Below are 25,425 nucleotides of genomic sequence, written 5' to 3' on the forward strand. Positions count from 1 at the left end.
GGTGTTTGCAGACACGCAAAGAGAAATCAGAAATCTGTATTATAGAGATGTCTACAGGCCAAGAGTGCTGGGGAGAAAGGGGTGGCAGGTCTTATATAACAAGAGGAGAAACTATTTAAAATAGGACATTAAGTCCATCAACAGAGGAACGGATAAAGAAGATGTGGTACATATATGCAATGGAGTATTACTCAGCCATAAAAAGGAACGAAATTGTGCCATTTGCAGAGACGTGGATGGACCTAGAGACTATCATACAAAGTGAAGTAACTCAGAAAGAGAAAAACAAGTATCGTATAGTATCACTTATATGTGGAATCTAGAAAAATGGTATAGATGAACTTATTTGCAAAGCAGAAGTAGAGACACAGATGTAGAGACCAAATGTGTGGATACCAAGGGGGGAAGGGGGCCGTGGGATGAATTGGGAGATTGGGATTGACATATACACACTACTCTGTGTTATATAAAATAGATAACTAATGAGAACCTACTGTATAGCACAGGGAACTCTACTCAGTGCTCTGTGGTGACCTAAATGGGAAGGAAATCCAGAAAAGAGGGGATATATGTATATGTATAGCTGATTCACTTTGCTGTACAGGAGAAACTGGCACAGCATTGTAAAGCAACTATACTCCAATAAAAATTAATTTAAAAAGACAGGACATTAAAATGCAAGAGAAGGAACAAGAAAGGGGAAAACGACCAGAAGGTACAAATGGAGTGGAGGAGCAGAGTACAGTAAACCCAGGAGGTGGGCAGAGACGGGGCCGGGCTGGCTGAGCCGGCCCAGAAGACGGACCTCTGTGGGCACCTCCTCTGGTCACTCCCATCCTTGTGCTGCTGCAGCAATCTGGTAACCATATGCCCTGGGGCCACAGAAGAACTAAACACCTTGGCTAGAATAGCTCATCCAGATGTGAAAGCTGGAAATCCTGCACACTCAGGGCTAGATGGGCCTGAGGTCACCCAGTGTGGCTCCTTGGGCATGAATCATGGAAAGGAAACAGCTATTAAGCACTGGGAAATGGATTCGGGATCCTCTTTGCCCAACGCCCTGGAGAAAGTGAAGTCAAACGGAGTCACTCGTGCTGTGCCCCGGGTGCCCATCAAGGTGAAGTGGACTCTCCCCTCTCCCTGGCCAGGGCCAGCGGGGCTCACAGATATGGACACCCTTCTTCTTGAGGCTGCTTTTGCTTTCGCCCTCCTGCCAGGATGCTCCCTGGGTGTAGCTGGAAGAATAGATCGAAGGGCCCCTACGTGCTTGTTTCCTCCCCGGCTTCCTGTGATTATGAGGGCACCCGTTGCCACGGAAACCATCACATGAGGAAATCGGCAGATAAGATCACAGCTTCTAGGAAAAGGACCTCAAGTGCTTGTTTGGGGGGGGGTGCGGAGTAGTCAGTAGCTTCGTGTTTAAATTTGAACAAGAAACGGTCACTGGGTGTGGTGGGTTAAAAAAATGGACAAGCCTGGGTGCAAGGCTTAATGTCTCGTGGCGAGAGTGAGCGGGAGGTCTGGCTGGCGGCACAGGTGCTGGCGGGAGAGGGAGACCCTCGGTGTTTCCCGTCATGCTCTGGGGTTCTTATCTGTCAAAAGAATTTGTTGCACACCTACTAGGTGCCAGGAACTGTGCAAGCTGCTGGATGCAGACAGTGACTAAGATTGACGTGGTCCCTCTCTTTGGGCTGCTTCTAGCAGCAAAACTGGTCTTTGAGAGAAAGGATGGGAAAGTTCCCAGGACCCGTGGTGTTGGAGAAGCACCCAAGGATACATGCCATCTACATTTCCTCCCTTCCCAGACACTTGCAAAAGATGTCAGAAGGTGTCATCAGACTGGTAGACAAATGTCTGCTTCCCCCGGGGAAGCCCATCGTTTCAGACCTGAACTGCCTCCGCCCCCTTCTTCCCTTCGTCACTCTCTTGTCACCACAGACCAGCCTGAGCTCGTCTTGGTCCAGCTAGCAGGCCAGAGCCATAAAGACCAAGCCCCAAGGGAAACTCTTAGAGCCCCCCACTCCCCAGTCTCAGGAACTGCATTCCATCTCCCTGGCTGTCCCATCAGCCCCGCGATGGGGGAAATTCAGACTCTGTGAGGAAGCACTGCAGCTTCTCCCCACCAGGATGCTTCTTCCAAGCTTTCAGCTCTCCGTGATCAGGGCAGGGCAACCATTCATCATCGTCAAAGAGCATTAAACGTTCAGTAGAAGACAGTTAAAATTTCCCAAGAACCAAGAGGTTAGGTAATTTGCCCAAAGTTGCACAGCCGATAAAGCCCCGCATTGACCCAGCTGGCAGCCTGTGCCTTTTATTGGAACGGATTTTACAATGGCACCCTATGGAGTGAAGAGAGCGGTGAAGTGGTTTGCTTCCTTTTTGCCCTTTGTCTTTGACCCCCCCTGCAGCAGACATGCTCAGGGACCCTCTGGGGGACAAGGCCGCTCCCAGCCCATCCAGATCCTCAGCCATCCTCTCATGCCACCACCTCCGCAATCGGAAAAGCAGGGCAAGGAAAACGTTCTGATGTATAACCACTCATGTGGTGCCACGGGGGCACCAGGGCACCAACTCTTGGTCTTGGAGCGGAGTCCCGGAGGACCTGCGGTGCCAATCTTCGACCCTTTAGTTGCCGTCATCCCGGGGCAGAGAAGGGCAGGAGGGGGCTCAGAGCAGCAGCACTCAGCCACCAGTGAGGAAGCATCCTGTATTTTTAGTGACTGGTACGGCCACTGCTGTGCAACTAGGCAGAATACCGTCCCAGTGCAAGGGAAGAGCAGTGAAATCCATTGGGAACTACGGCTGGTCCAGTGTCCAGGACGGCCGCCTTGCCTGCCTGCTTCTCCCCATGGCATCTGGGGGTGTGTTTTGATGGTTGACAGTTCCCTCTTCATCATCACCCCTTTGCACCTGGCAGGGCTTTATTTAACCCTCCCAGCCAGTCAGAACTGGCAGGAGAATACGGGCTCGATTGCACAGAAGAGAACATCTAAGCTTCCCAGCCACCGCGAGGCCTCACATCACACCCTCTTGCCACCCTGCCCCTTGGGAACCTCGGGGTCCACCTCTGTGGTCAGGTCACTCCTTATTCTTAGAGAGGGGCTTGGTCCCCGGAGTGTCAAATGTAACAAGTTATACACAGCAGATCATGGCTGGCCTTTTCACACTCCCCACTGTCATTGAGAAAAAGCAGCTTGAAGAGTGGTCAGTCCCATTGTAAAGAAACAGAAAGGACAACACACTGTAAAATGTTCCCTTCTTGGAGCTCAGACTAACCTCTATCTGCCTTCCTGTTAGTGTCTACATTCAGCACTTTTCTTCTTTTCGGCAGTAAAATCATTCTCTGTGGGAGGAGAATGTAACTTTGATCTTTAGAGATGCCCTTTAAATGTGGTTATGGTCAAAAAAGTGACTGTGAAAACTCAATGTCAACAGGCAAAGGTAAATACCCACGGGAGACGTGGAGAAGCGTCTAATGGGAGACGGTGATTAACAGGGACCTCCAGCTCTGGATTCTGTTACATGGCCATCTTTGTGGAACGGCAAGACCCTCTCCTCTGAACTCATTTAGGCTCACTCTCTTAATTTATTAAACTCCATTAAATAAAGTACTTTCATCTGCAAAGGATTCCAATTCCATCTTCTAGGGACTTGGCTGGCTGCCTTTCTCTGGGCCGGCCACAGCAGAAGTCCCCTCCCCAGTTAGTGAAGATCTAAGTGACAAGGAGTGGGGATGGAGGACGAGGGGGCAGGGCGGGGATGAGGTTAGCAATTTCAATAAGCTACTTTAGAAATCAGCCAAACACTCTGAGTTTCCAGGGCCAATTTGGCTGTGCGGCAGAGCCCAGGATAGTATTAGACAGAGTTAGCAAACTGGGAACAGTTTGGAGGGAAGAGTATAGGCTTTGCAGTCAAGCTACGGGTTGGAGAGTCACTAGTTAAGTTTTCTTTACAATAATATGGAGATCCTAACTCACATCCTAAAGGCTAAATGAGGTGATGGTTGCAAAAGTTCCTTGAAAGCTTCATGTTATCAAATTATACTTGTTCTGTCTATTCTTTCTAATTTTAAAAAGTGGTCCCTGCTTGTCGGTTGTTTGTTTTCTCACTGTTGTTTGTCTGGGGTCATTCCCCTACATGGTTAACAGAGGAGTCAGGCCTTATGGCTGAGTCTGACCCTCCCTCACTGTGCGAACCTGGTGAGGTTAGGCTTTGGGCCTCAGCTTCCCCACGGCGTCTGTCCTGGTGCTGACTCCTGCCAGGCCCTGCCAGTAACCATAGTGAGAAGGATACTCACACAATCCTCCTCTGCCTCCTTTGGATATGGATCTCTTGTCGCTGATTAAAGTGATAGGAGATGCTCCGGTTGCTACATGAGAAATCACCCCCAAATCTAGTGGCAAAAAACAATTATTATGCTTATGAGTTCTGTCAACCTTCGCAGAAGGTCCCTCACTCCCAGGCCTGGAGGCTGAAGCTGGCTGGTGGCTGGTGGCCTCAGTTGCTCTGTGTGTGGACTTCTCCATGTAGTTTCTCTGCTCGGGCTGGTTTGGGCTTCCTCACAGGATGGTGGCTGGTTTCCAAGGGCTAGAGGCCCAAGAGAGAACAAGAAGCAGGTGGAAGTCGTAATGCGTCTATCCCCTGGCCTTGGAAGTCTTTGCAAGGTCACTTCTGCCACCTTCCACTTGCTGAGGCGTCATAAAGTCTCCTCTGGGTTCAAGGGGAGGGAAATAGACGCAGCCTCTCAGTGGGGAGTGGCAGAGATTGGAAACATTGTTGTGGCTGATTTGGGGCAAAGGCAACCTTCCTGACTGAGCAGGGCACCTGCGCTGCTCTGCGCAGAAGAGCTTTCAGTTAAAGTTGGGTGACTGATCAATGTTTCCACCTTCTTCCTTGTCCAACTTTGCAGAACATTTACCTCCTTTTCCCTTTGGCACCTGCCCTCTGTGGGATGCAAATAACGGGCAAAATTTGGGCACAGGACTGGCAATTAGAAGGGAGGGAGAGGCCAAAGGTTTGAGCAAACTCACAGGAGCCACCTCTCCTGACACTTCAGATGAGAATGTGCTGACCACCCCCCTAGCCACACACACACACACACACACACACACACACACACACAGACACACACACACACACACACACACTGCTGCAGAGCCTGCTGGTTTCCCAAAACAGAGAAGACAGAGGACTTTGCCCCCTAGAATCCTGTCTGCATTTTGTATGCTCTCTGGCTGCCAGGAGAAGGGACTTCACGTCATTATGCAAAGAATGTAATAAAAAGCCACAGCTCATGGGCTCCCTGCGCTGACCCGGGGATTAGCTTTCCAGAGGCCTGGTCTGGGAGTCATGGACCCACTGAGCAGGGGCAGAGGCAGGGAACTCAGTTTGGTCGCTTTTGACATCTTTTTCACTTGCTCCAGCAGAGTTCCTGAGCCACAGAAAGCTGTCCTTACAAGATTCGGGGCAGGACAGGGGAGAGGAGGGGAAGGAAACAACGTAGGGTCAGTTCTTCTCAGGCCCATCTTTTGGGTCATTCCCTGTGCTAGAAATAAATACTCAGCCTAATTGTAAGAATCAGGAAAGGGTTGGGGAAAATTGTGTCTTTTCCTTCTCTGACTCCATTTGGCCCATCACCGTGGCTCGTGTGTGTCCTTCCTGCACATGGACGACGGCAGACATTTCTTCCATGCGCTCCTGCAGAGAATGGGGAGATCCTCACGGCACCCTCTCCAGCATTTTCCCTCTCTGCCTGCATCTCTGCTAAGGTCTTTAGAGATGCAGTTCTTGGCTCACCACTGATGTCAGCCAGGCCATCATGTGGCCATGCTCTGACCACATCCCCCATCACTCAACTGATGTGAGCGTGGAAAATATCCTTTGCTTAATCTAAGGGAAACAAATGGTGGAAGACACATCTGCTGGTATTTAAAAAAAAGGAAAAGAGGGGGGAAAAAAAGTATATATGGCAAATTCCAAAATAAGGGAAGTTGATTTATTAGTGAATTCACAGTTATGCACGTGGCATTCTTCTGATATTTACCACATGCCTGATGTAGGAACAGCAGGATGAGTGGGCGCTGGCCACCTCCTCCCCTCGTTTGCAGGATTATTTCAGTGCCTAATCTGTGCCTCCTAGAGGCCTGAATTCAGAAGCTAGAAAGAGAGAGAGGGCTGAAGCTGCAATGGAACAATCTGATGGTTTGCAAGGAGAAGGAGAAATATAGATTAGGAAGTAGGTTCTCTTTTCTAGAAGCCCATGGAATCTGCATTTCAAATCCAACTATTATCTTCAAACCCGCTCATTTTGAACCTTGGGCAACCTTGGTTACTTTTAAGTAACCAACACAGTTGAGAAGGAGGAATCTCTCAGGCTTTATCTGTCTCCCCTCCCCCTGCCCCCATCTCCAACCCAAAGGGTCCCAAGGCATCTCTCAGCATTGTGCTTCTTTTAAAAAAACCCTTTTTTTTGTTTTTTTGTTTTAGTGTTTGCTGTGTCCTAAGAACTTTAGGCTCTTGATTTAGGGAGTTCACTTACCTCGTTTTATATTTATTCAAAATCTGCCAGATTAGGTACTGTTATTATCACCATTCTACAGATTAGGAAATAAAGTTTGTAAAGTATAAATAAATTGCACCAGGTGGTGCATTGATGAGTAACTGATGGAACTTGGACTGGAACGCAAATCTTTCTGACTCCAAAGATTGTGCTCTGTGTACATCTCAACAAACATGAAGAGTCACCCTCAAAGAAGTTATAGTCTAACTGGGAGGTGGATGGTAATGGTTAAGTGCCCAGACAGCAGATCTGAATTTGAATCCCAGGTCACACTCACTTGCTACGTCACCTGAGCTAGTTAGTTCACTTCTCTGAATATCCATTTCTTTATCTGAAAAATCGAGGTGATAACAGTACATCCCTCGTAGAATTGCAGGGAGGATTAAGTTAGATCGCTCAGGGAAACTTGATTTGCACTTCATAAATGCTATGATAATCGTCTGCTACTTCGATCTGTCTTCTATAATGGTAACAGGGATGTATTATAAGTGATGTGTTAAAGGCACCTTACACAAATTGGGTAAGAAGCACCAAGACTAGTGCCCATTGGCCGTGTACATCTGCTGGCTCCCTGGGCCAGCAGGGCATCCTGGGATGGAAAGCTGACACGGTTTGGTCAGCATTTCTACGGCCAGTATGACTATCCGCTTAGCTCGGAAATCAAGCTGCCATTCCAAGTAGTTGCCCTTGCCTGAGTGCTCTGGTAAACGGGTCAAGTGGGATACTGATGTGCTGGGCCACTTCCCTGCTTGGAGTCAAGGGGCCCTGGGCCTCCCTCTGGGTCTAGGTCTCAGTGGCTGAGGGACCAGAGCATCCTAAGTGACAGGCCTTTCCTTCCCAGCACTCAGCAGAGCAAAGGGATGTGCTTCTCAGGATCCAGTTACTAAGCAAGTCAGGGCTGACTTCACAGGGACAGCGACAAGGGCCGAGAGAGACCCCAGACTGAGCACCACACGGGATTAGGGCCACGCCCTCTGTCCTTCCCACTGAAGTCAATTTCCCTGCCATGTGCTCTACAGCAACCCGGACTCAGCAAGTCTTTAAAGGATCATTTGACTTCCTCTGAATGAAGGGATCAGTGTCAGGTCCAAAGTCAAAAGGAGAAGTGAAGGAACCCAGCCACCCTGAGAACAGTGTGTGAACTTTTATGCTGATGTTCTCTCTGTCTTCAGCCCATCATCCCGGAGGTAAACACTTAACAACCATCCCTCAATGTAAAGGTCTTGAACCCCGACTGTGTACTCATTCCTATAAAGAGTTTTAAGTATAAGTAAGAGTTTCATGTTGAAACTTTTATAAGTTTTAAGAATTTAAGTAAAAGTAAACAGCTTCTAAGACATAGGGAAAATAACAAGAGCCACAAGCGTGTAACAAGCTACAGGCGTGTTGTTGATCTGTCTGCCAGCTCAACAACTTCTCAGCTGAGCAAAGCAGCTCCTTGGTGCCGACGCCCCCATCAAATCAGCCCCAGGGACTTCCGGGACCCCAAGTGGGGACAAGATTCTGTCATACAAGTACAATGGCCACACTCACCTCACACCGCGCTCCTGTTGGCCTCTTCCTGCTCCACGCCCGCCTTCCTGCAATGTGCCGCTGCCCCAAAAGCAGTTTGGAAAAGACTCGCCACTGCCCATTGGGAACATGCCGTGGGCTTGGTCTTGGGACACCCTCAAAGCTCCAGCCTTACATGGCAAAACGCCGTTGTTTCCTTTCGGAGCCAGTGTGAATCTTCTCCCCAGCTCTCACACTCCACCAGGATCCCAAAGCAGCTTGTTTGGGGCCTGGTCTCCCCAAATCTACGATTCCCACTTAACAGTCCTCATCTCCCTCCCCTGCTCATGTTAGGTTTTCTGACCCAGTCCAGGAGGCCAGACAAGGAACCGTTCTTTTGCATCTTCTCTCTCCCCAGCTTCTCCCAGCCACCAATTCTTTTCTCAACCATGTGATGAAACTTTTTTAAAAAGCCTTTTCCCTAACAATGGCTGCAAACAGAAAAGTGTGTGTGTGTGTGTGTGTGTGTATGTGTATGTTTACCCAAGCAGTAGTCTCACTTGGCCTTTCAAAGTTCAAATGAGTCACAGGGCATTATTATCAGGGAAGGTTTCATGGAGCAAGAAAGATTTCATTTACCTACAAAATGGGAAGAATCGGATGTGTGTCCGGAGCGGGGGGCAAGGAAAGGATGGTCCCAGCGCAAGGACTCACGAAGTCTAGGACACAGGCGGGCACTTGAAGGCCCGTTTCGTGCAGCAGCGGGAACAGCGAGCCTGGGGCAGGAGGTGCAGCCTGGACATCGTGAACGGGGGGCGTGGATGGTGGGCCGCCGGGGCGAAGCTGAGCTCTTGGAAAACAGGCAGATGAGAATAGATGTGCGATGGCTGAAACCGAGGATGCTCTCGGAGGGATCTGAGCCCGGGTTGTGGCAGATGACGGTATTTACAGCTTTCAAGGGAGCGGATCTGTCGGGGGAACGTGCAGGGTGGGCTGGGTGAGGGACTAGGTACTCGATCACGGAGGAAAGAGTCTGAACAAAACAGCGGAGGGAGCCGAGGACGGGACTGGACAGAAAGGGGAAGGAGAGGCGTTCTGGAGTAAACCAGCGTCCTCGCCTCCTGTGACGTGGCCCCTTGACTGGAGTTTCCTTTGATTGTGAACTGAAGGAAACTTTTTCCCAAAATGAATTCAAACCGGTTTTGTACCATTTACCACACTGCACTTTGTTCTGTAAAGTATTTTTTCTCATCTACTTAAGAAGTCTCTCCTTGGTCAGCCTTCAGAAATCCCAGCTTGGTCTCATCTGGCCTCTGTTGCAGCCTCTTTGCTGTGAACCCCGGTTTTGCCATCTGCTTGGTCCCTCTGACTTGACTACCCTGCTTCTCTGCTCCCTGACCTGCCATCTCTGGGGATAATGGTGGTAGGGATCTTCGCCCGAGTATCACTATCTCCGGTCCTGCTTCCCAGGCCTCCTGGCCTCCGTTATTCCATCAGCTTCTCCCCCAACCCAGAGGAAAGGAGATGGAAGAAATACTTTAATTGGAAACGCCAAGATTTGCGCGTGATCAAGCAAGCACGTAAGCCGCTCTCCACGGCAGACGATGATACCTGATTCCTTAGGGGTAGTCTCTTTTTGTAGCAGAACTGGTGACTGTTCATCCATCACCAAAAGGGCATTTATGGGTCCTAGTTGGTAATGCATCTCCGCTCCTAGTGTAGAACCCCAGGAAGTTCATGGGCTCAGATTCAGGCCTCTGGAAGATGACAGTGTCACACTTTTCAACTCGGGACCACTGTGTGCCTGGATGACGGTTCAGACCCCTGGTTTGGGGTGTGGAGCCAGCGCGGATCCCTAACTGAAATGGACAATGGATATAATAACCAACAGACACATGGTTCCAAGAAGCACAGCTTTCCTCGGAGTATGCCACAGGGCAGCAGGTGGAAAGTGAAGGATCCCAGTAGATTTTAGGTCTGAATCAAGGGACCCGCCCTGTCCTTTCCATACTGTGCAGGCAGCTCAGCTTCGAAACTGCCATCTCCGGCCATGTCTATACTCTGCAAAGCCTTCTGGTGTAGGAGCACACTTCCCGGACTATGTTCCAGTTATTCTTTCCTGATCCCAGCCGGAAACAGCTGCAGAAGAGCCTCTTCCTTTGAAGTATGGCTGTCCTCCTGCTGGGGTTGAGAACAGCCGTGGGAGAAAGGGCAACACTTAGCTGGTAGAGCAGATTGTAATTTTAGAGGTATGGGAGCGGGGGCTAAAGTAAAGGTGCCATAGTAGGGCTGCCATAGCAAAATACCACCGACAGTGTGGCTCAGGCAACAGAAATGTATTTTCTCACAGCTCTGAAAGCCGGAAATCCAAAATGGGGTGCTGGCGGGTCCTGAGGCCTCTTCTTGGCTTGCAGATAAGCTGCCCTCTTGCTGCTTCTCCACATGGTGGTCCCTCTGTGCCCACCATCCCTGGTGTCTCTCCATGTTTCCAAATATCCTCCTCTTATAAGGACATCAGTCATATTGGATTAGGACCCACCCAAAAGGCCTCATTTCAACTTAATCATCTCTTTAAAAATCTTATCTCAAAATACAGTCAGATTCTGAGGAACTGGGGTTAGGGCTTCAACATATGAATTTTAAGGGAACAACTCAGACCATAGCAGGTGGCCTAAGAGAATCTTTACTTGAAGCTAATAACCATCAAAGCTAACTTTACTGGGTGTCACTATGTGCCAGAGACTGTGCTAGACATTTCTCCTGTAATATTACATCACCTCTCCACGATTACAGATTGTGTAATTATATTTAGATTATATTGATTATAATTAACTCTAGATGGTGAATTACTACCTTTTCTGAAACGTGGTCAACTTAATTTGGTGGAATTGTGTGATCTAGTGACCATCACACCCCAGTCCACGACCTGGGTCGCTGTGATCTGCCGTGAGCTGGATGATGAGAGAATCTCATTACCCTGCTTGTGTTGGTAGACCTCCGGAAAGTGCGATGCTGCCGCCTTTCTTCGTCCGCCGTCTCCACCTGCCCCGGCAGGTGATGGGACAGTAGGCATGGGAAGATCAGCCCTGACTCCTCCATCCACATAGCTGGGATTCCGCCCTCTTTCCTGGGCAGGCTGAATCCTCACATTTAGGACTGGAAACTGTCATCTGAAGGAATCAGGCAGGAAAGGATGACGGAGCACTGTGTCCCGGGGAGGCAGGCAGCCTCCCATCAGCATCTCAGATGTGTAAGATGCCCCAGCACATCCTAGAGCGCCTCTAAGCAAACAAGCTAGACACCTGTACCTAGGTCTTCTCATTCAATCACCTATCAACTCTGAAAAAGCTATTCTTATTCCTGTTTGCAGAGAAGGAAACTGAAACTGGAGGGGACCACAACCCTGGGCCTCACCCTTCTTCCCTGGTGTGACCTTGAGCCACATACTTAACCTCTTCGGGTGGGTCTCACTGGCCTCACCTGTAAAAGAAATGTCCCCACTCCTATGCCCCGTAGCTTGACTTCTTCCCCACCTAGTAAGGGGCACTTCTGTTTATCCCGAGAGAGCCCGGGGTTCAAGCACCACCCCAACCCACGTGTGCGCTCTGTGTAACCATTCTTCCTGGTCTCCCGCTCCCCACCCTCCTTTCTGGGGGTCCCAGCCTATAGACCCAACAGATGGACACACTTCCGGGGGTCTGCATCCCCGCTCCACTGCCCAGACTGCCTCGTCACCCAGGGTAACCTGCAGAGAACCCACCAAGCTTGCATAACTGGGCAGCCCTGGGCCAGCCCGCCGATCCCCAGGGAGGGTAGGTGGGGAGCGGTGCTGGCTGAAGAGTGACGCCGGGCTTCTGTCTCCTATCTGCCCTCCAGGAGGCTCTGTCGGTGGTGAGCGACGACCAATCCCTCTTCGACTCCGCCTACGGACCGGCGGCCCATCTTCCCAAAGCCGACATGACCGCCTCCGGGAGTCCCGACTACGGCCAGCCCCACAAGATCAACCCCCTCCCCCCGCAGCAGGAGTGGATGAATCAGCCCGTGAGGGTCAGTGTCAAGCGGGAGTACGACCACATGAATGGGTCCAGGTAAGCCCACCAGGCCTGTGCTGCCCAGGGTCGGGGGCCGGGGGAGGCTGGGCCCCCTCCCTCCCCCGCCCCCACCCCAGCTCGCTCCTCTGGGGCTGAGTCAGCAGATCTGGCACCAAGGGGTGTCTGCAGCAGATGGGGCTCTGACGCTGGGCCGGGGAGCCCGAGCCAGTCCCCAGAGAGCTGGGGTGAGAGAGTTACTTGAGGGCTGGGGCAGAGCAGGGCTGGAAGCCCCCCTGCTCTCTGGGCTCCGAGGCAGCCCTCAGGCCCACGACACTAACAGGCACTTTCGGAGCATCTACCTTATGTCAGGCCCAGGTGCAGCCCCTCTTAGGGATAACGAAGCAATAAGATACTCTTCCGTGTCTTGTTCCAGATACTTGGCCTCTCTGGGTGGGTCTCACTAGAGCAAAGATGACCAAACCATTCTTGGAGTAAAAGTCCAGGATGATGACGAGGGTAAACACATCTGAGGGCTCCCCGTGCGAGGGAGGACATGTCACGCTTGGAAAGTGTGTTGGGAGTTAATGCCGCCCGGGGCGGGTAAGACTTTGCAGATAGAGAAGGACAGGAGAGGACTGACGAGAAGAAAATCACAGGGACGAGGAAGAGCACACCTGGGGGGCGGGTGGCCCGGGTCCAGTCCTGCCTCTGAACGTGGGCCAGTTACGGGCCCCTCTGAGCACCAGCAGCCTCCTTTCTGCACAGCTGGAGTATTTACTCTTCCGTAGGCTTGTTACAAGTGTCGACACTGATGCTGTAGGAGAAAGGACCCAGGACAGGGCCCTGGACTTGGAAAGTGCTGGATATCCCAATAGTGACCATCATGAGCCAAGGTCGAAAATAGAGAAAATGGTAGTCTCGTTCATGAAACGTCAGGCAAGCTAAGGGGCCTACGGCACAGGGAGATAAAAATGGAAATTAAGAGAGAGCCCTGATGGACAGGCTAAGAAAATAGGGAATTTATTCCACATGCAGACGCCCACTTGAAACATAGACGTGACATCTGAACATCATAAGAGCTGTGACTTGAAAGCTAAGGATCGTTGTACACAGAGAGTGGGGAGAGGAGAGTCGGAAAGATAAGTAAAGAAGTTAGTGAAATATCCCAGGTAGGAAATTAGATAGTTCTGAACTAGAGTGATGGCACTGACTGTGGAAATAAAAGCGGAAAGACACGTGAGGGACATATCCGGGGTATAATTCACGGGGCTTAGGTGGATAAATATTGCACTGGGGGGAGGGGTTTGTGAGAGGAAAGAATTGAAGATTGGCAAAGCTTGGATGTTTCCAAGAAGGACAGTGCCAGCAGCAGTCACAGGGGGCAGGAGGAGGACATGCTTTGAGTTGGGATGTCAACGTTCCCCATGAGATGCGTCGGGAGCAATCAGTAGGACATCCAGATCAAAACATCTACGGGGCCCTGGAAACCGAAGCTCAGATACTACTGGGGTTTGGAATTTAGGTTTGGGCATCATCGTGGAAGAGTTCTAACTGAGCTGGTGGATGAGGTCACGGAGGAAACAAGTCTAGAAACAAGTCTAGAGAGAGCAGGAGGAGGGGTGCGCGTATGGTGGGGAGGCACCCCCCAGATGGCCCTGGTCTCGGACCTGCCTGTGGAAACACCTGACCCCAACACACTCCAACCCCACTAACCAAAACCAGCCGCTGGGATCCCAGCCACCTCCCCAGCCTCTAGGATTTCAGGGAGGCTCAGGGGGTCCGAGCCAGGAGCCCCTCCAGTGAGTGAGTGTCTCTCCACAGAGAGAATGAGGGTAATGACCTGCCCCCAGTGCAGGGAGGACGGAGTTTGTCAAACATCTTTCCACGTTACCATTTGCTCCCCCCCACTCTCCCATGAGGTCCATATTGTAATTGCATGTTGACATCAGAGGCAAAGCGGGCTTTGAGATGGTGAATGACTTGCCTAAGGATTCAGAGGAGGCAGTGCTGGCCCCAGAGCCCAGGCTCTCGGATCCTGGCCCCGTGGCCCACCTTTCCGCCCCCTCTGCCTGCGTGTTGTGCCTCTGCCACCGTCTCGTGTCTGCTGACACCCACCCCGCAGCACGGAGTGCCGTTCAGCAGGGCCTCCCAAACTGGCCTGAACACAGGCGCTCCCGATGCTTGCCGACAGTCCAGATGCACCCTTGGACAGGCTTTGGTCTGCTGTAGCCTGAATCCAACCCCCGCTCCCCTCCACTGCCCTCGCCCCGTCCAAGCACCTCTCCTTCTAGGCCACCTGGGAGCAACCTTCTTCCCCCCACTTCCTCTTGCCTTTCTGAAATCTCGTCATCAGACAGCAACCAGAGTCCTCCTTTCAAAAGATTTAACTTTCTTGCTCAAAATCCTTTAATGGCTTATGACAAAAATCCAAAGTCCTTCACCATCCCTCTGACACCCTCTTCGCCCTCCACCCCCATCTCTCTCCTTCCGTCCACACCGGCCGCACGAGACTCTAGCTGCTCCTGCATGCCAAGCACATGTGTTCCTTCTTTCTGGAACATTCCTACTCCATCTGGTCTTCTGACTCTCTCCTTCACTTGTTTTACGTCTCTGCCGGAATGTCCCCTTCTCAGAGGCCTTCTCTGACCACCGGATCTGAAACAGCACCCACCAGTGTTTACCTTGCTTGGGTCCTTCCCGGCTCTCGGCACACCCCTCACTAAAGTGCGGGCAGGGCTTCGTTTGTTTACTGAGCAGCACCTGGCACGTGATCATTGGCTGTTCAACACGCGGTTGTTAAATAAGTGAATGAACGCGTGGCTAACGCGATTCAAAGGTGAAGAGGTTCCTCTATAGCCATGTAGGTCATCCGTGTACAAGCCGGGACAGAGACCCAAGACCCAAGACCCTGTGTCTGTGCTCAGGTGAGCCTGCATTTGTGAGCTGACCGGTCCCTCCCCTACTGCAGGGAAGCCTCAAGCACTGCAAGACACTAATCCTGGGCAAAGAGGGTCCCCCCAAGGAAATCGGTTTTCAGAACCCCCTTGCCAGCTCGTCCCTGACTCCGGTCACACCAGAAGCCAGCTGGAGGCGAGTTGTGTGAAGACCCCAGGGACCAGACGTGATATCTACCTGGCTCTGGTTACACAAAGCAGCCCCTGCTTTTGATCTGCCGGTCTTGACCAGAGCTAGGAGCCGGTGACAGAGTAGGTTCAGAAACCGACGTAGTCTCACCCCTCCTGGGAAACAAAGAAGACCCAGTGCGCTCTCAGAGCCAGGCAGGCTAGGTACAGCCGTCACTGGCACCTCATAAATGTCCTCTAAGTGCTCACATGGAAACCGGACGGTGGGCAGCAGGGAGCAAGGATTCTCAGAAAAATGTCTTTTCCTAAGATGCAACCACGTCAGATCCCATTATTTGAAAACTCAAAAAGAAACAATGTGATGAAACAGATGCCGGCCTATTTAAATCTCTCACCTGCCACTCTGTGCTTCTATCCTCCAAGTAACACTGATGATGGTACTTTTAACGCAAAAATAATTCCTAACTTCAGATGAAAAAACCGGAGTGTAAAATTTGGGATCTCTTGGCTCACAGACTGAATCTGTGCTTTCTTTTCGAGGCAGTAGCCACTGGTCACAGGTTGCTTTGGAGCCCCTGAACTATGGCCTATGCAAAATGGACATGTGCTTGAAATATATTTTAACATACTGGCTTTAGAAGACTTAGTGTAGAAAAAAAGTGAAATATCTCATTAATTTTTTATATTGATTTTATTGAAATGATCATCTTGGGGCTGTATTGAATTAATATATTAATACATTTTAATATATTATTAAAATTCATTTTACCTTGTTTTTTTATTTTAAAAATGTGGCTACTAGAAAATTTTAAATTATATATGTGGCCCCTTCGATTGGACAGTGCTGGGCTAGAATGTTTTGGACCGTCCCGTGATTCACTGTGAATTCTCGCCATGTTCTTTGTTAACTTGGGATTCTGAGTTAGTTGATGCTTATCAGAGACCCCACAGATACATGTGTCACTGGAGGAGGTATTCTGTGCACCTAAAGCTACAAGACCCTTCTTGCTTCTTATGCCGCCGGCAAAGTCACAGGGGCCGGTGGAGAGACGGAGGTCGGAGGAGCTCATAGAAATTCGAGCTTGCCCGCGTTGAGGAAGGTCCGCTCTCTTTCTCTGTACCTTCCCCTTGTGGTTGAATCTGTTAGCATGAGTTGCTCTTCAAACAGTGTGGCACATAGGCTCTGTGCTGGATGTAGACTTCAGCATCTCGATCCAAGCTGTGGTCTGCAGTTAACTCTCAGCTTCATCCTGTCCCAACCGCAGGTTTTGGGGATAACATCCCATGAAGGAAAAAAAATATATCAACTTATAGAGGGGAAATGCAAAGACTCGCTTGCCTGACCTTCTGGACTAGAGTTCAGCATTAGTCTGCCCCGACGCTCCCTAGACTGGCCAGCAGGATCCGGATGCCCTTATTAGACACCTACAGACTTCAGTTCTACATGCAGGAAGACGAGCCCCACACACCCTGTCACTTCTGCCTCCGAATGCAGAGTGCCTTCCTAAGGTGCTTCCTAAAATTCTGAACCTCACAATATGAAGCATGTCACACATAAGCTGGGTGGGAGGCGTACTCAGGGTTCTGGAGAAGCTATGAGCATCTACTACGTATGAGTTAGGGTGATGGATTTACTACAGGCAATTTCTTGTCTTGAAATTTGCTTTTAACATATTGCATCTCCTTTTCAAAAACAAAAAAGACATATGCACACATCTCTGCATGGTTCCTACGGAAATCCTAAAGACAGCACAGATTTGTTTAATTTCCATACAGTGTAGGTACACATGTTGTGGAAGACACACAGGATGTGGAAGACACACATGATGTGGAAGACACACCTGATAGTCCTAATGCAACCACAGGGCTCCAGTAGACCTTGGGACCTCACATTAGCTGTGTGGATATTGCGTATCCATTGACAGTAAGCCTGGGCTGCAGATCTGTTTGAGTCTGGATGACATACCCTGAGTTAAGTTGCTCTGAGTTGAAAGGGAAGGTAGAGAAGATGTTTGCATAGTCTGAAGGGGTTATCTTTGGGCAAAGTCTTTGAAATCTCCTTCCATCCAAACACTCAAGATTTCTCATCTTGTTTTAAATCACTTGACAGTTTGCAAGGCACTTCTGGAAACCAGTAGTAGCCTTTTTAAAGCAATGCTCCCTGAACACACACAGATAAAACCAGAGGAGTAAAGAGCCTATGTCCAGTGGTGAAAATAAAGGACAAGATTGCAGGGTCCACAACGCCTTTGCTGTGGCCTCCGCTGCGTGGCTTTTCTGAGCGGGAGATGCTCTGAGCTACCCTCTCAGAGCCATCACCTCCCCCCGCTCTACCGTGGCAGCCCCAGGCCCTCCTGTCACCTGTCCCGGTGCTGTCAGCTGCCTGTGGGCCCTGACCCCATGCTAGCTGTAAGTACAGGTCTCAATACAAATCAGCAGCAGTATGGGCAAGCTGAATGGCGAAACCTCTCCCCCTCCATGCGTGCCCCCCCTTGTTTTCATCGGGCCTCTTCACGGGCGCCAGCTGCCTCACTAAAGAGCAGCCTTTATGCTGTGCTTCACCTGTACCCCACTAACCCCCCCCCGCCCCCCGCCTCGCAGTAGCTGGGGAGGCCCCGAGTCAGGCTTGTGCTGTCTGCAGAGTCGCAGAGCCGAGAGCCCCAGCGCGGAGGGGAGCGCGGCAGGTGGGTGGTGAGGGTGTGGCTTTCCTTCCCTCCTTCTCTCCCAGAAGCCGGAGGAGGGCCAGGGTGGTGGCCAGGGCTTCTCCCTTAGGGCGCCCCTTTGCAGATCTTAGGGTCTGGGACCAAGGACAGGGCCTTGTTCCCGAAGGAGAAGCAGCCAGGCGGGCGAGAGGGCAAGCAGATCACCTCGCCCCGCTGGGGAGCAGGTGCGAACACGGGGCGGGGGAGGGGTTGGACCCTGAAATATGGCCGCTTTCTTTGTGATAGGAAACGAGAAGGTTCCCATTATTGGCCGGCCCCCGTGGTCACCCTAGAAGGAGAACCCGGGGCCTGACCCTGTTCAGATGTCCTCCCCGGGGATCTGGCCTGGCCACGGCCCCCCACCCCCCCCCCCGCCCCCCACGCAGGTGCTTCTCTCACCGCAGTGCTCAGGCTCCTTACCAGGTGACACACCAGGCAGCTTTCACCAAACAATTCCTCTTTCCAAATTTATTTTTCTCTCCTCCTGGCCCCAGGGACTGGCCCTGCCCCAGGCACCTATGGCATAAGGGGTCATTTCATTGCGATGCTTTCTGAGGTCTGACTTTTCACCTCTGCATGGCAAGGGGTCCGTTTTGGGCACAGAAATCCCCAGAGGCCCAGCTGACGTGGAAAAGAATTTTCACAACTCGTCTCCCCGATGTTTCCAAAGTGGGGCACAGCCCGCGAAGGGCAAGTCCCCTTCCGCCACGCCCGCCCCCGCCCGACACCGCCCCCTCGCAGAAAGTTCTCTGGCCCCCGCCAGGGGAAGTGTGTGCTCTGGCAACCTCACCCTCTGCACTGCGTTCCCAGCCAATGAAACCGTTGCTCTCTTGGTTAAAGGCCAACTTAATCCTCCAAACTTCTGCTGCACTTGGGTTGTTTCACCATGTTCAAGTATGCTGGGAAAGGCTGCCAGGCCGTGGTGGTGTGTGTACGTGTGTGTGCATGCATGCATGTGTGCGTGTGCCTGCATGTGCGTGCATGCGTGCATGGGTGCGTATGTATGCCTGCATGTGCGTGCGTGGGTGCGTGTGCCTGCGTGGGTAGCGTATGCGCCTGTGTGCGCATGCGCCCACTTGCGGTTAGCCTTGAGGAGGCTGAAGGAGACCCCGCCAGCTCCGCAAGAGCTCAGCTCAGACGCGGCACCAGGGTCTTTCTGGGACTGCTTCATCGCAGGCCAAGTCCTTCTCCAGCAGAAGCCAAAGGGCCAAACTCTGGTGCAAAGCCCCGATGTGCTACTGCCTCCTCTCAGACTGCTATGGGGACATTAAACCTTTAACAATCTGGGGCTCTGACGGCTGGTTCTTGGTTCTCTGCCTGGAAAAACAGTAGGCGAATAGTAAAACCTTAAATTCTAACATGTGTAAGTTATACATCTTATTTTCATTTTCAGCCCATGTTCCCCTCTGTAAGACATCAGGAAAAAATTACCGTCTGACTTCTAATATCTCAGTGGGGCATTTATCTCCCAGCTATGATAAGTGATCTTCAATATTTTTTTCCTTTCAGATTAAGAAACAAATTCATTTAATTTTCTTTATTGAATGTGCTCTGGCCTCCCCCACCCTGCCGAGTCCCCGCCCCCCCAGGCTGTTACTCCCTTCTCCTGGCTCAGTGACTGCTCTCCTGCCCGCCGGGCTTCGGCCTTCGCAGGACGGGCGGGTCGATCTGGCACAACGCTGGTCCTTAAGGCCTCGGGATGGTCTGTTCCTGCCCACAGCAGAGTGAGGGAGGGCAGCGGCCAGGCCTCTGGAAAGCCCTGCGAGGTTCTGCGGCCCGGAGTTGGCCGGCTGTAATCTGAACCTTATCTGAACTCCTGGGTCTGAAAGCCTGGTTTGGAGCTCTTGCGAGGACTGGCTGTCTCCCAGGTTGCCAGAACTGATGCTTCCTGCTCCAGACAACCAGGGCTGCAGCCTTTCCTTGGCCTCTAGTCATCTCCCTCGGTCCTGCCGCTGCTGGAGCGGCTGAGCGGGAGCGAGGGCAGGGTCGGATGGCACTGCCTGGGCACGCCTGATGGGGGCAGTTCCATGGCCCTGGGCTCGGGGTAGGCAGAGTGTTCTGCCAGGCTGCTGTGGGCACCAGGTGGCCCCAAGTGAGATGTCAGCTCAGTCACCAGACAGATGCTCGTCGCTGAGCTGAAACCCTGTGCTCCCACACTGCAAAGTATCAGGGGCTCACCTGGCCGTGTGCTCCTCTGGTTTCCTTAACCGTAGAAAGGAGATATTAACCCTTGCCATGCCTATCCTGGCGGGTGATTGGGAAGTTCAAATAGAACATGGTGTGAGAAACACATTAAAATGATATACATGCCACAGAAATAACTCACTCCAAAAACAGTGATGGCTTACCCCCTCTGTAAGGCACTATAGTGGGGGTTTAAAAAGGTGTATTTGTCTAAAACCCACTTATACGGGGTGCCTAGAATAGTCAAATTCATAAAGTCAGAAAGTACACTGGTAGATGCCAGGGGCCGGGGGATGGGGGGCGGGGAAGGGGAATGGGGAGGTAGTGTTTGATGGGGATAGCGTTTCAGTTTGGGAAGGTGAAGAATTCGGGAGATGGATGATGGTGAGAGTTACACAGCCATGTGAATGTACTTAGTGCCACTAAACTGTACAGTTGAATATGGGTAAAATAGTATGTTTTATGAGACTTTTACCACAATAAAAAATAACTTTAAAAAAAAAAGTCATGGCACCACCATCAGGCACCTCCCAATCCAGCCAGGGGGAGGGCACCTGCCAGGCTAAGCATCACATGATGTGACAAGTCCTAGAGCCATGGCAGAAGCAGGGTGTTCTGGGAGCGGGGTAAGGCCTGTCTGGGAGCGAGGTCTAGTGCATGCGCCTCGGGACCGTAGGTCGCCTGGCCACAAGGCTAAAAGTGTCAGCTGCAGGCAGAGCGGGAGGGCAGCAGCGCCGAACTCAGAGGTCCAGACTCCAGTCTGAGGGCAGCGAGGGGCTGCCAGAAAGTGTGTAAGTACCGTAATTATAGGATTGGGCTGGGATTTGGAGAAAACTCTGGTGGCCGCGTGGATAGAAATAGGGCAGCGTCAGCAGCGCCCTCGTCCGCGTCATTCCACCAAATGGGGCTGGGCAGCGGCTCCACGGATGTGCCGGTGGCAGCGGTGGCGGTGACACTGATGACTTCCTCTGGGCTTTGTCTTCTCTTGCTCCAGGGAGTCTCCGGTGGACTGCAGCGTTAGCAAATGCGGCAAGCTAGTGGGCGGAGGCGAGTCCAACGCCATGAGCTACAACAGCTACATGGACGAGAAGAACGGCCCCCCTCCCCCCAACATGACCACCAACGAGAGGAGGGTCATCGTCCCCGCAGGTACCTTGGGAGCCAGTTCGCTGGCTGCCACCCGTGTCCTCAGTCTTCTGGGCTAGTCGTCCCAGTGGGCAGGTCCCAGTGGGCACCTACACCTTCACGTGGTACCCTGGTACCCTGGTTTCCTTACACCTGGTACCCTATTCTCTATGGAAATGCTGACTTGGGAAAGCTGCACTTCCCACCTTCTTCCCTGGCTGCCCTCCAAGACAGTTTCCCAAATGTCACCAGAGCCCTGAAGCGCAGATGCTGGAAGCCCTGCCCTCAAACAGGTCACATCACAGAGTCTACCCTTGGTGCCTTGTTCCACAGGACGAGGCCTGCAAAGAGAGGAGAGGCAAGGCCTTCGGAACCCAAAAGGAAGCCTGGGGACACCCAGATGTGCCCACCCTTGCCTTTAAGGAGAAGAGTAGCTACAGAGGTCTGTCCCGTCTATCAGGCACGCACTTCCTGGCATCTGCAGGGTCTTACCTTTCCAAAATTACAGCCAGCTCTTCCGGGTTCAAAACACAAATAACTATATTTAACAAAAGGAGAGCCTGAACATGTGTGCAGCGAGTTATGTCATGAGGTAAAAATAGGCGATTTTTCCTAGGTATTGGTGCTTTTGGTTACAGAAAATAAAATCATTGTTCAAGCCTTCCGTGCATTGGCTGGACACTCCGCCTCGGCTGGTGAACTCAGCTGCCTGGTTGAAAAGGGGGGAAAACCCACCAGGTGTAGAGTCCATGCCAGGTAGAAGGAGCCAGAGTGTCCAAATCTGAAGCAAAGTGAATGACTTACCAAAATCAGTTTACCAAGAAGGCCAACCCCTTCCATTTGGAAAAGTGTAAATGCAGTTGTGTCTGAGAGCCAAGGATTAGATGTCTCTTTGAGGTAATCCAAAGGAATCTGCGGCTCGGTCTAGAAGGTGTGGTTTTGTAACGGGCCGCTCCGTCCTAGGCTCTTTGTATTTCTTTTCCTTGGGAAGCTGTGTGTCACCGTCTCCTAGGAACACAGCCACATGCTTGTATCCTGGGCCAAACTCAAGGTGGCAGGCGCGGGAGGTGTGGGAACAGGTGAGGCAGGAGAGGGCTGGACCAGCGGGAACTTTTCTGTGCCCTGCAGGACTTGAAAACCGCTCAGAAAGCATGTTTATTTCCTTTCTCCACAAGCGCGTGACCTCAGAGAGGAAGGGGAAGAATAGCTCCATATACTGAGTGCCTCTCGGTGCCAGGCGCTGTGCAGATGGCCTCATCCCTGTGACGCTACTTCTATCTTGTAACGTCCGATCTCCCCTCCCCGGGAACGCCAGCTAGGCGTGTGTAGCTCAGGTGCATTTGTGAGAGGCAAGAAAACGGTGCCTTCTCCTTTATTATAGAAAGAAGGCAGAAATGAAGCTGAGCTAAAGCTGGCCTGGAGGGAAACTTCTGGACTCCCCCCATTGGAGCCGAACCTCTCCAGGCCTTTGCTGACGTGGAATCAAACCCCACCCTCCCACCTCCGCACTGCTCCTCTAAACAGTGGCCAGCGTGGGGAGGAAATCTTGAGGACAGAAGAGTTAGGAGGCCAGAGGTTGTCTCTGAACCAAATGTTGACACCATTTCATTTCCATAGTCACTTTTGGGCGGGGGTAGGGAAGGGGTGGGGGGGTGGAAATGACCAGACTGTTTGGTTGACCCTTCAACTCTGAAATGGTGTTGAAATACTTTCAAAAGGAGTATCAAGATGGCAGTCTTAGGAGGCCAAGGTAACCACAGCAGTAATAATGAAAATAGCATAAATTCCTATCAAAGGGTTTTCAAAGCACTTCGTGTCATGAATTCACTACCTAGGGATTCACTTCATTGTTTTACCTCTGGCTGGATCTTTAAGCATTACCCTCACACATGTTGGCTTCCTCCAGGTCAGCCTCCTGGACATAACAGAAAGTCTCATTTGGGCAAGTCCACAAATCAAGGCAATAAAACATCAGTGGAACAACCAATTGAATTTATGGTGGGATTTTAAGACAAGTATAAACGAGGTCCCTAGTTCATCACCAGTTCCAAGTTCAGATGGGAAGGAACTAGGACTAAATCATCCAGGAAATATATTTGGAAGAGTTTAGCATGCTCCACAGTGGAAGATTTATAATTCATTGTGCTGTAAAGGAAGAGAAATAATATTGTGACAGAGCCCAAAGCAAGGGAGGAAATAATAAAATAAATAAAATCTACAGTATAAAATTGTATTTGAGGCCTTGGATACTCAAAGTGAGGAATTAGGAGAGGCAGAGGCAAGCTGATGGAAAAAAATAATATGCTACGTAATCCAAGTTCCCCCAGGACACTTTTCTTTAGAATTCTGAAATGGTGCAAAATTATTTCCATTTACCAATGGTCCGTGCCTGATTGTTCCTGGAGAGCAAAAGAGTAAGACAAAGCAAGAAATTTATCTGAGAGACAGAGAGAGAGAGATACAGACCTGTACAATGAAGCCCCGAGTAGCTCCACTTTTTGGGGTGATGGCAGAGCACCTCCCGGGTGAGCTAAGGCAGGATGGTGAGAGGGGAGAGGAGAGGAGGCTTGGGGTGGGGGACCCTCAACTAAGTGCAGTCCTGGGAGGATTTTGACTGGAATTCCAGCTCAGACTGGGACTGAAGGTTGAGCTGGGGACTTAACCTTTCAAGACTCCACTTCCCAACTGCAAAACGAAGAGAAAAGCCACTTTGCAGGCTTTTCTTGACGAGTGAAAAATAGCACACGTGGAGCATCGGGCACCTAGGAGGCATTCAAAATCTGGACTGTTACGAGTTACCGGGCTCTGGGTGGTTGGTATGAACCTTGTTTCTTTCCCCACAACCCCTCCTAATCATTCAAACCTGCTCCCATTTTTGCCAAGAGCCTTCACAGACCCTTAGAATGAGAGGGTGAGGTGGTTGAGAGGTAGCACAGATATTCCTACCAAATGAGCAGTCCAATAAAACAGGCCCAGTAGAAGTTGGGGACCATCAAATCTCCCCTCCTCCAGGAAGCCTTCCATGACTCCAAATTCACAGTAACCCCTTCTGCCCACGAGTTCTTGAACTGCCACAAGAAAAATCTGCTGCTTAATTCCGTGCTTTCCTGCCCTAGTGTTTCGTGTGGATGATCTTCCATAAGGGCAAGACCCATGTAGCTTTCTTCTATGATAAGCATATTTAACTGCATATTGGACTCTCTAATAATTGGGGGCCAAGGAAGGACATGGTGATGCGTGATAAGATATAAGGGCTCTACCTACCGTGGAACCTGCTAGAACTCATCACCAGCACTCAAAGTACACATGCTCCCCATATACACACACCTGGCTGGGGAGAAGTCTGAGGGTCCCAAGTGGAGACCTTACAACCTCAGTCCTTACATTATGTATGTTCACTTGAGAGCTAAAATGTTTTCTCCCTCCAACACCATTTCCCATCGGGTTTTTTTTTTTTTTTTTTTGCTGCGCTGGGTCTTCATTGCTGCACGAGGGCTTCGTTGCCCCGCAGCATGTGGGATCTTAGTTCCCCGACCAGGAATCGAACCCGTGACCCCTGCATTGGAAGGCGGACTCTTAACCACTGGACCACCAGGGAATTCCCCATTTCCCATCTTTGGGGATTTAAATATCCTAAAAGCTTTGTCAGGATGATTTTAAAGAAATTTCAACACAGCTGTCTCCAAAGGGAGAAAACCCAGATTGGGGTTAAGTTATTAAGACTAACACCACTGGGTTTTCCAACTGCACACGTGGAATTGTGGTCCAAGTGTCCACGCACATCTTCTTTTCTGCAGCCATCGGAGACATCACTGTTCTTCCCTGAAATCACTGATGTTCTTAAGACACAGATGGTAGCCCTTTCCGGAGACATTGGTCCCTGAGTGTTGGAAACTGTGCTTGTTTTCATTTTGATGCCACCATTTCTCAGGCAGAGGTTTCGGTTGCCCTCCAAAGACTTTAAAGAGAATGTCCTGTCCGGATGCGTAGTGAGGCGTCTAAGAACCTTTCCAGAGCGCTAAGTGGTTCAGGCAGCGCCAGATGTGATGGGGCCGGATGGGCATTCTGGGAGGACCATCTGGGAGGGAACCACTTTCTCACTGGGGGGAGGGGGGATTGAGGAGGGGGAAGGGAGGGGAAGAGGAAGGGAGGGGAGAGAGGTGGAGATGGGGAGGGAGGGAGGGAGAGAGGTGGAGATGGGGAGGGAGGGAGGGAGAGAGGTGGAGATGGGGAGAGAGGGAGGGAGGGAG

At 51.1% G+C, this 25,425-nt stretch overlaps 1 protein-coding gene across 5 annotated transcripts in view; it reads left to right on the top strand.

Annotated features, from left to right (window-relative positions):
* The window catches only part of FLI1 (Fli-1 proto-oncogene, ETS transcription factor), a 122,286-nt gene that overhangs the window by 58,986 nt on the left and 37,875 nt on the right, over window positions 1-25,425 (top strand). For 4 of the 5 annotated variants that reach the window (XM_082342375.1, XM_082342376.1, XM_082342378.1 and 1 more), the window contains 2 exons: window positions 11,927-12,138; window positions 21,045-21,199. In XM_082342375.1, the coding sequence (XP_082198501.1) occupies window positions 11,927-12,138; window positions 21,045-21,199 (367 nt within the window). Of the gene's footprint in view, window positions 1-11,489; window positions 11,511-11,926; window positions 12,139-21,044; window positions 21,200-25,425 lie in introns of those variants that run through there. The other variant, XM_082342379.1, reaches the window with a different exon arrangement.

The sequence above is a fragment of the Balaenoptera borealis genome, assembly GCF_965194805.1.
Source record: "Balaenoptera borealis genome assembly, chromosome: 11".
In the NCBI taxonomy this organism is placed as follows: domain Eukaryota; kingdom Metazoa; phylum Chordata; class Mammalia; order Artiodactyla; family Balaenopteridae; genus Balaenoptera; species Balaenoptera borealis.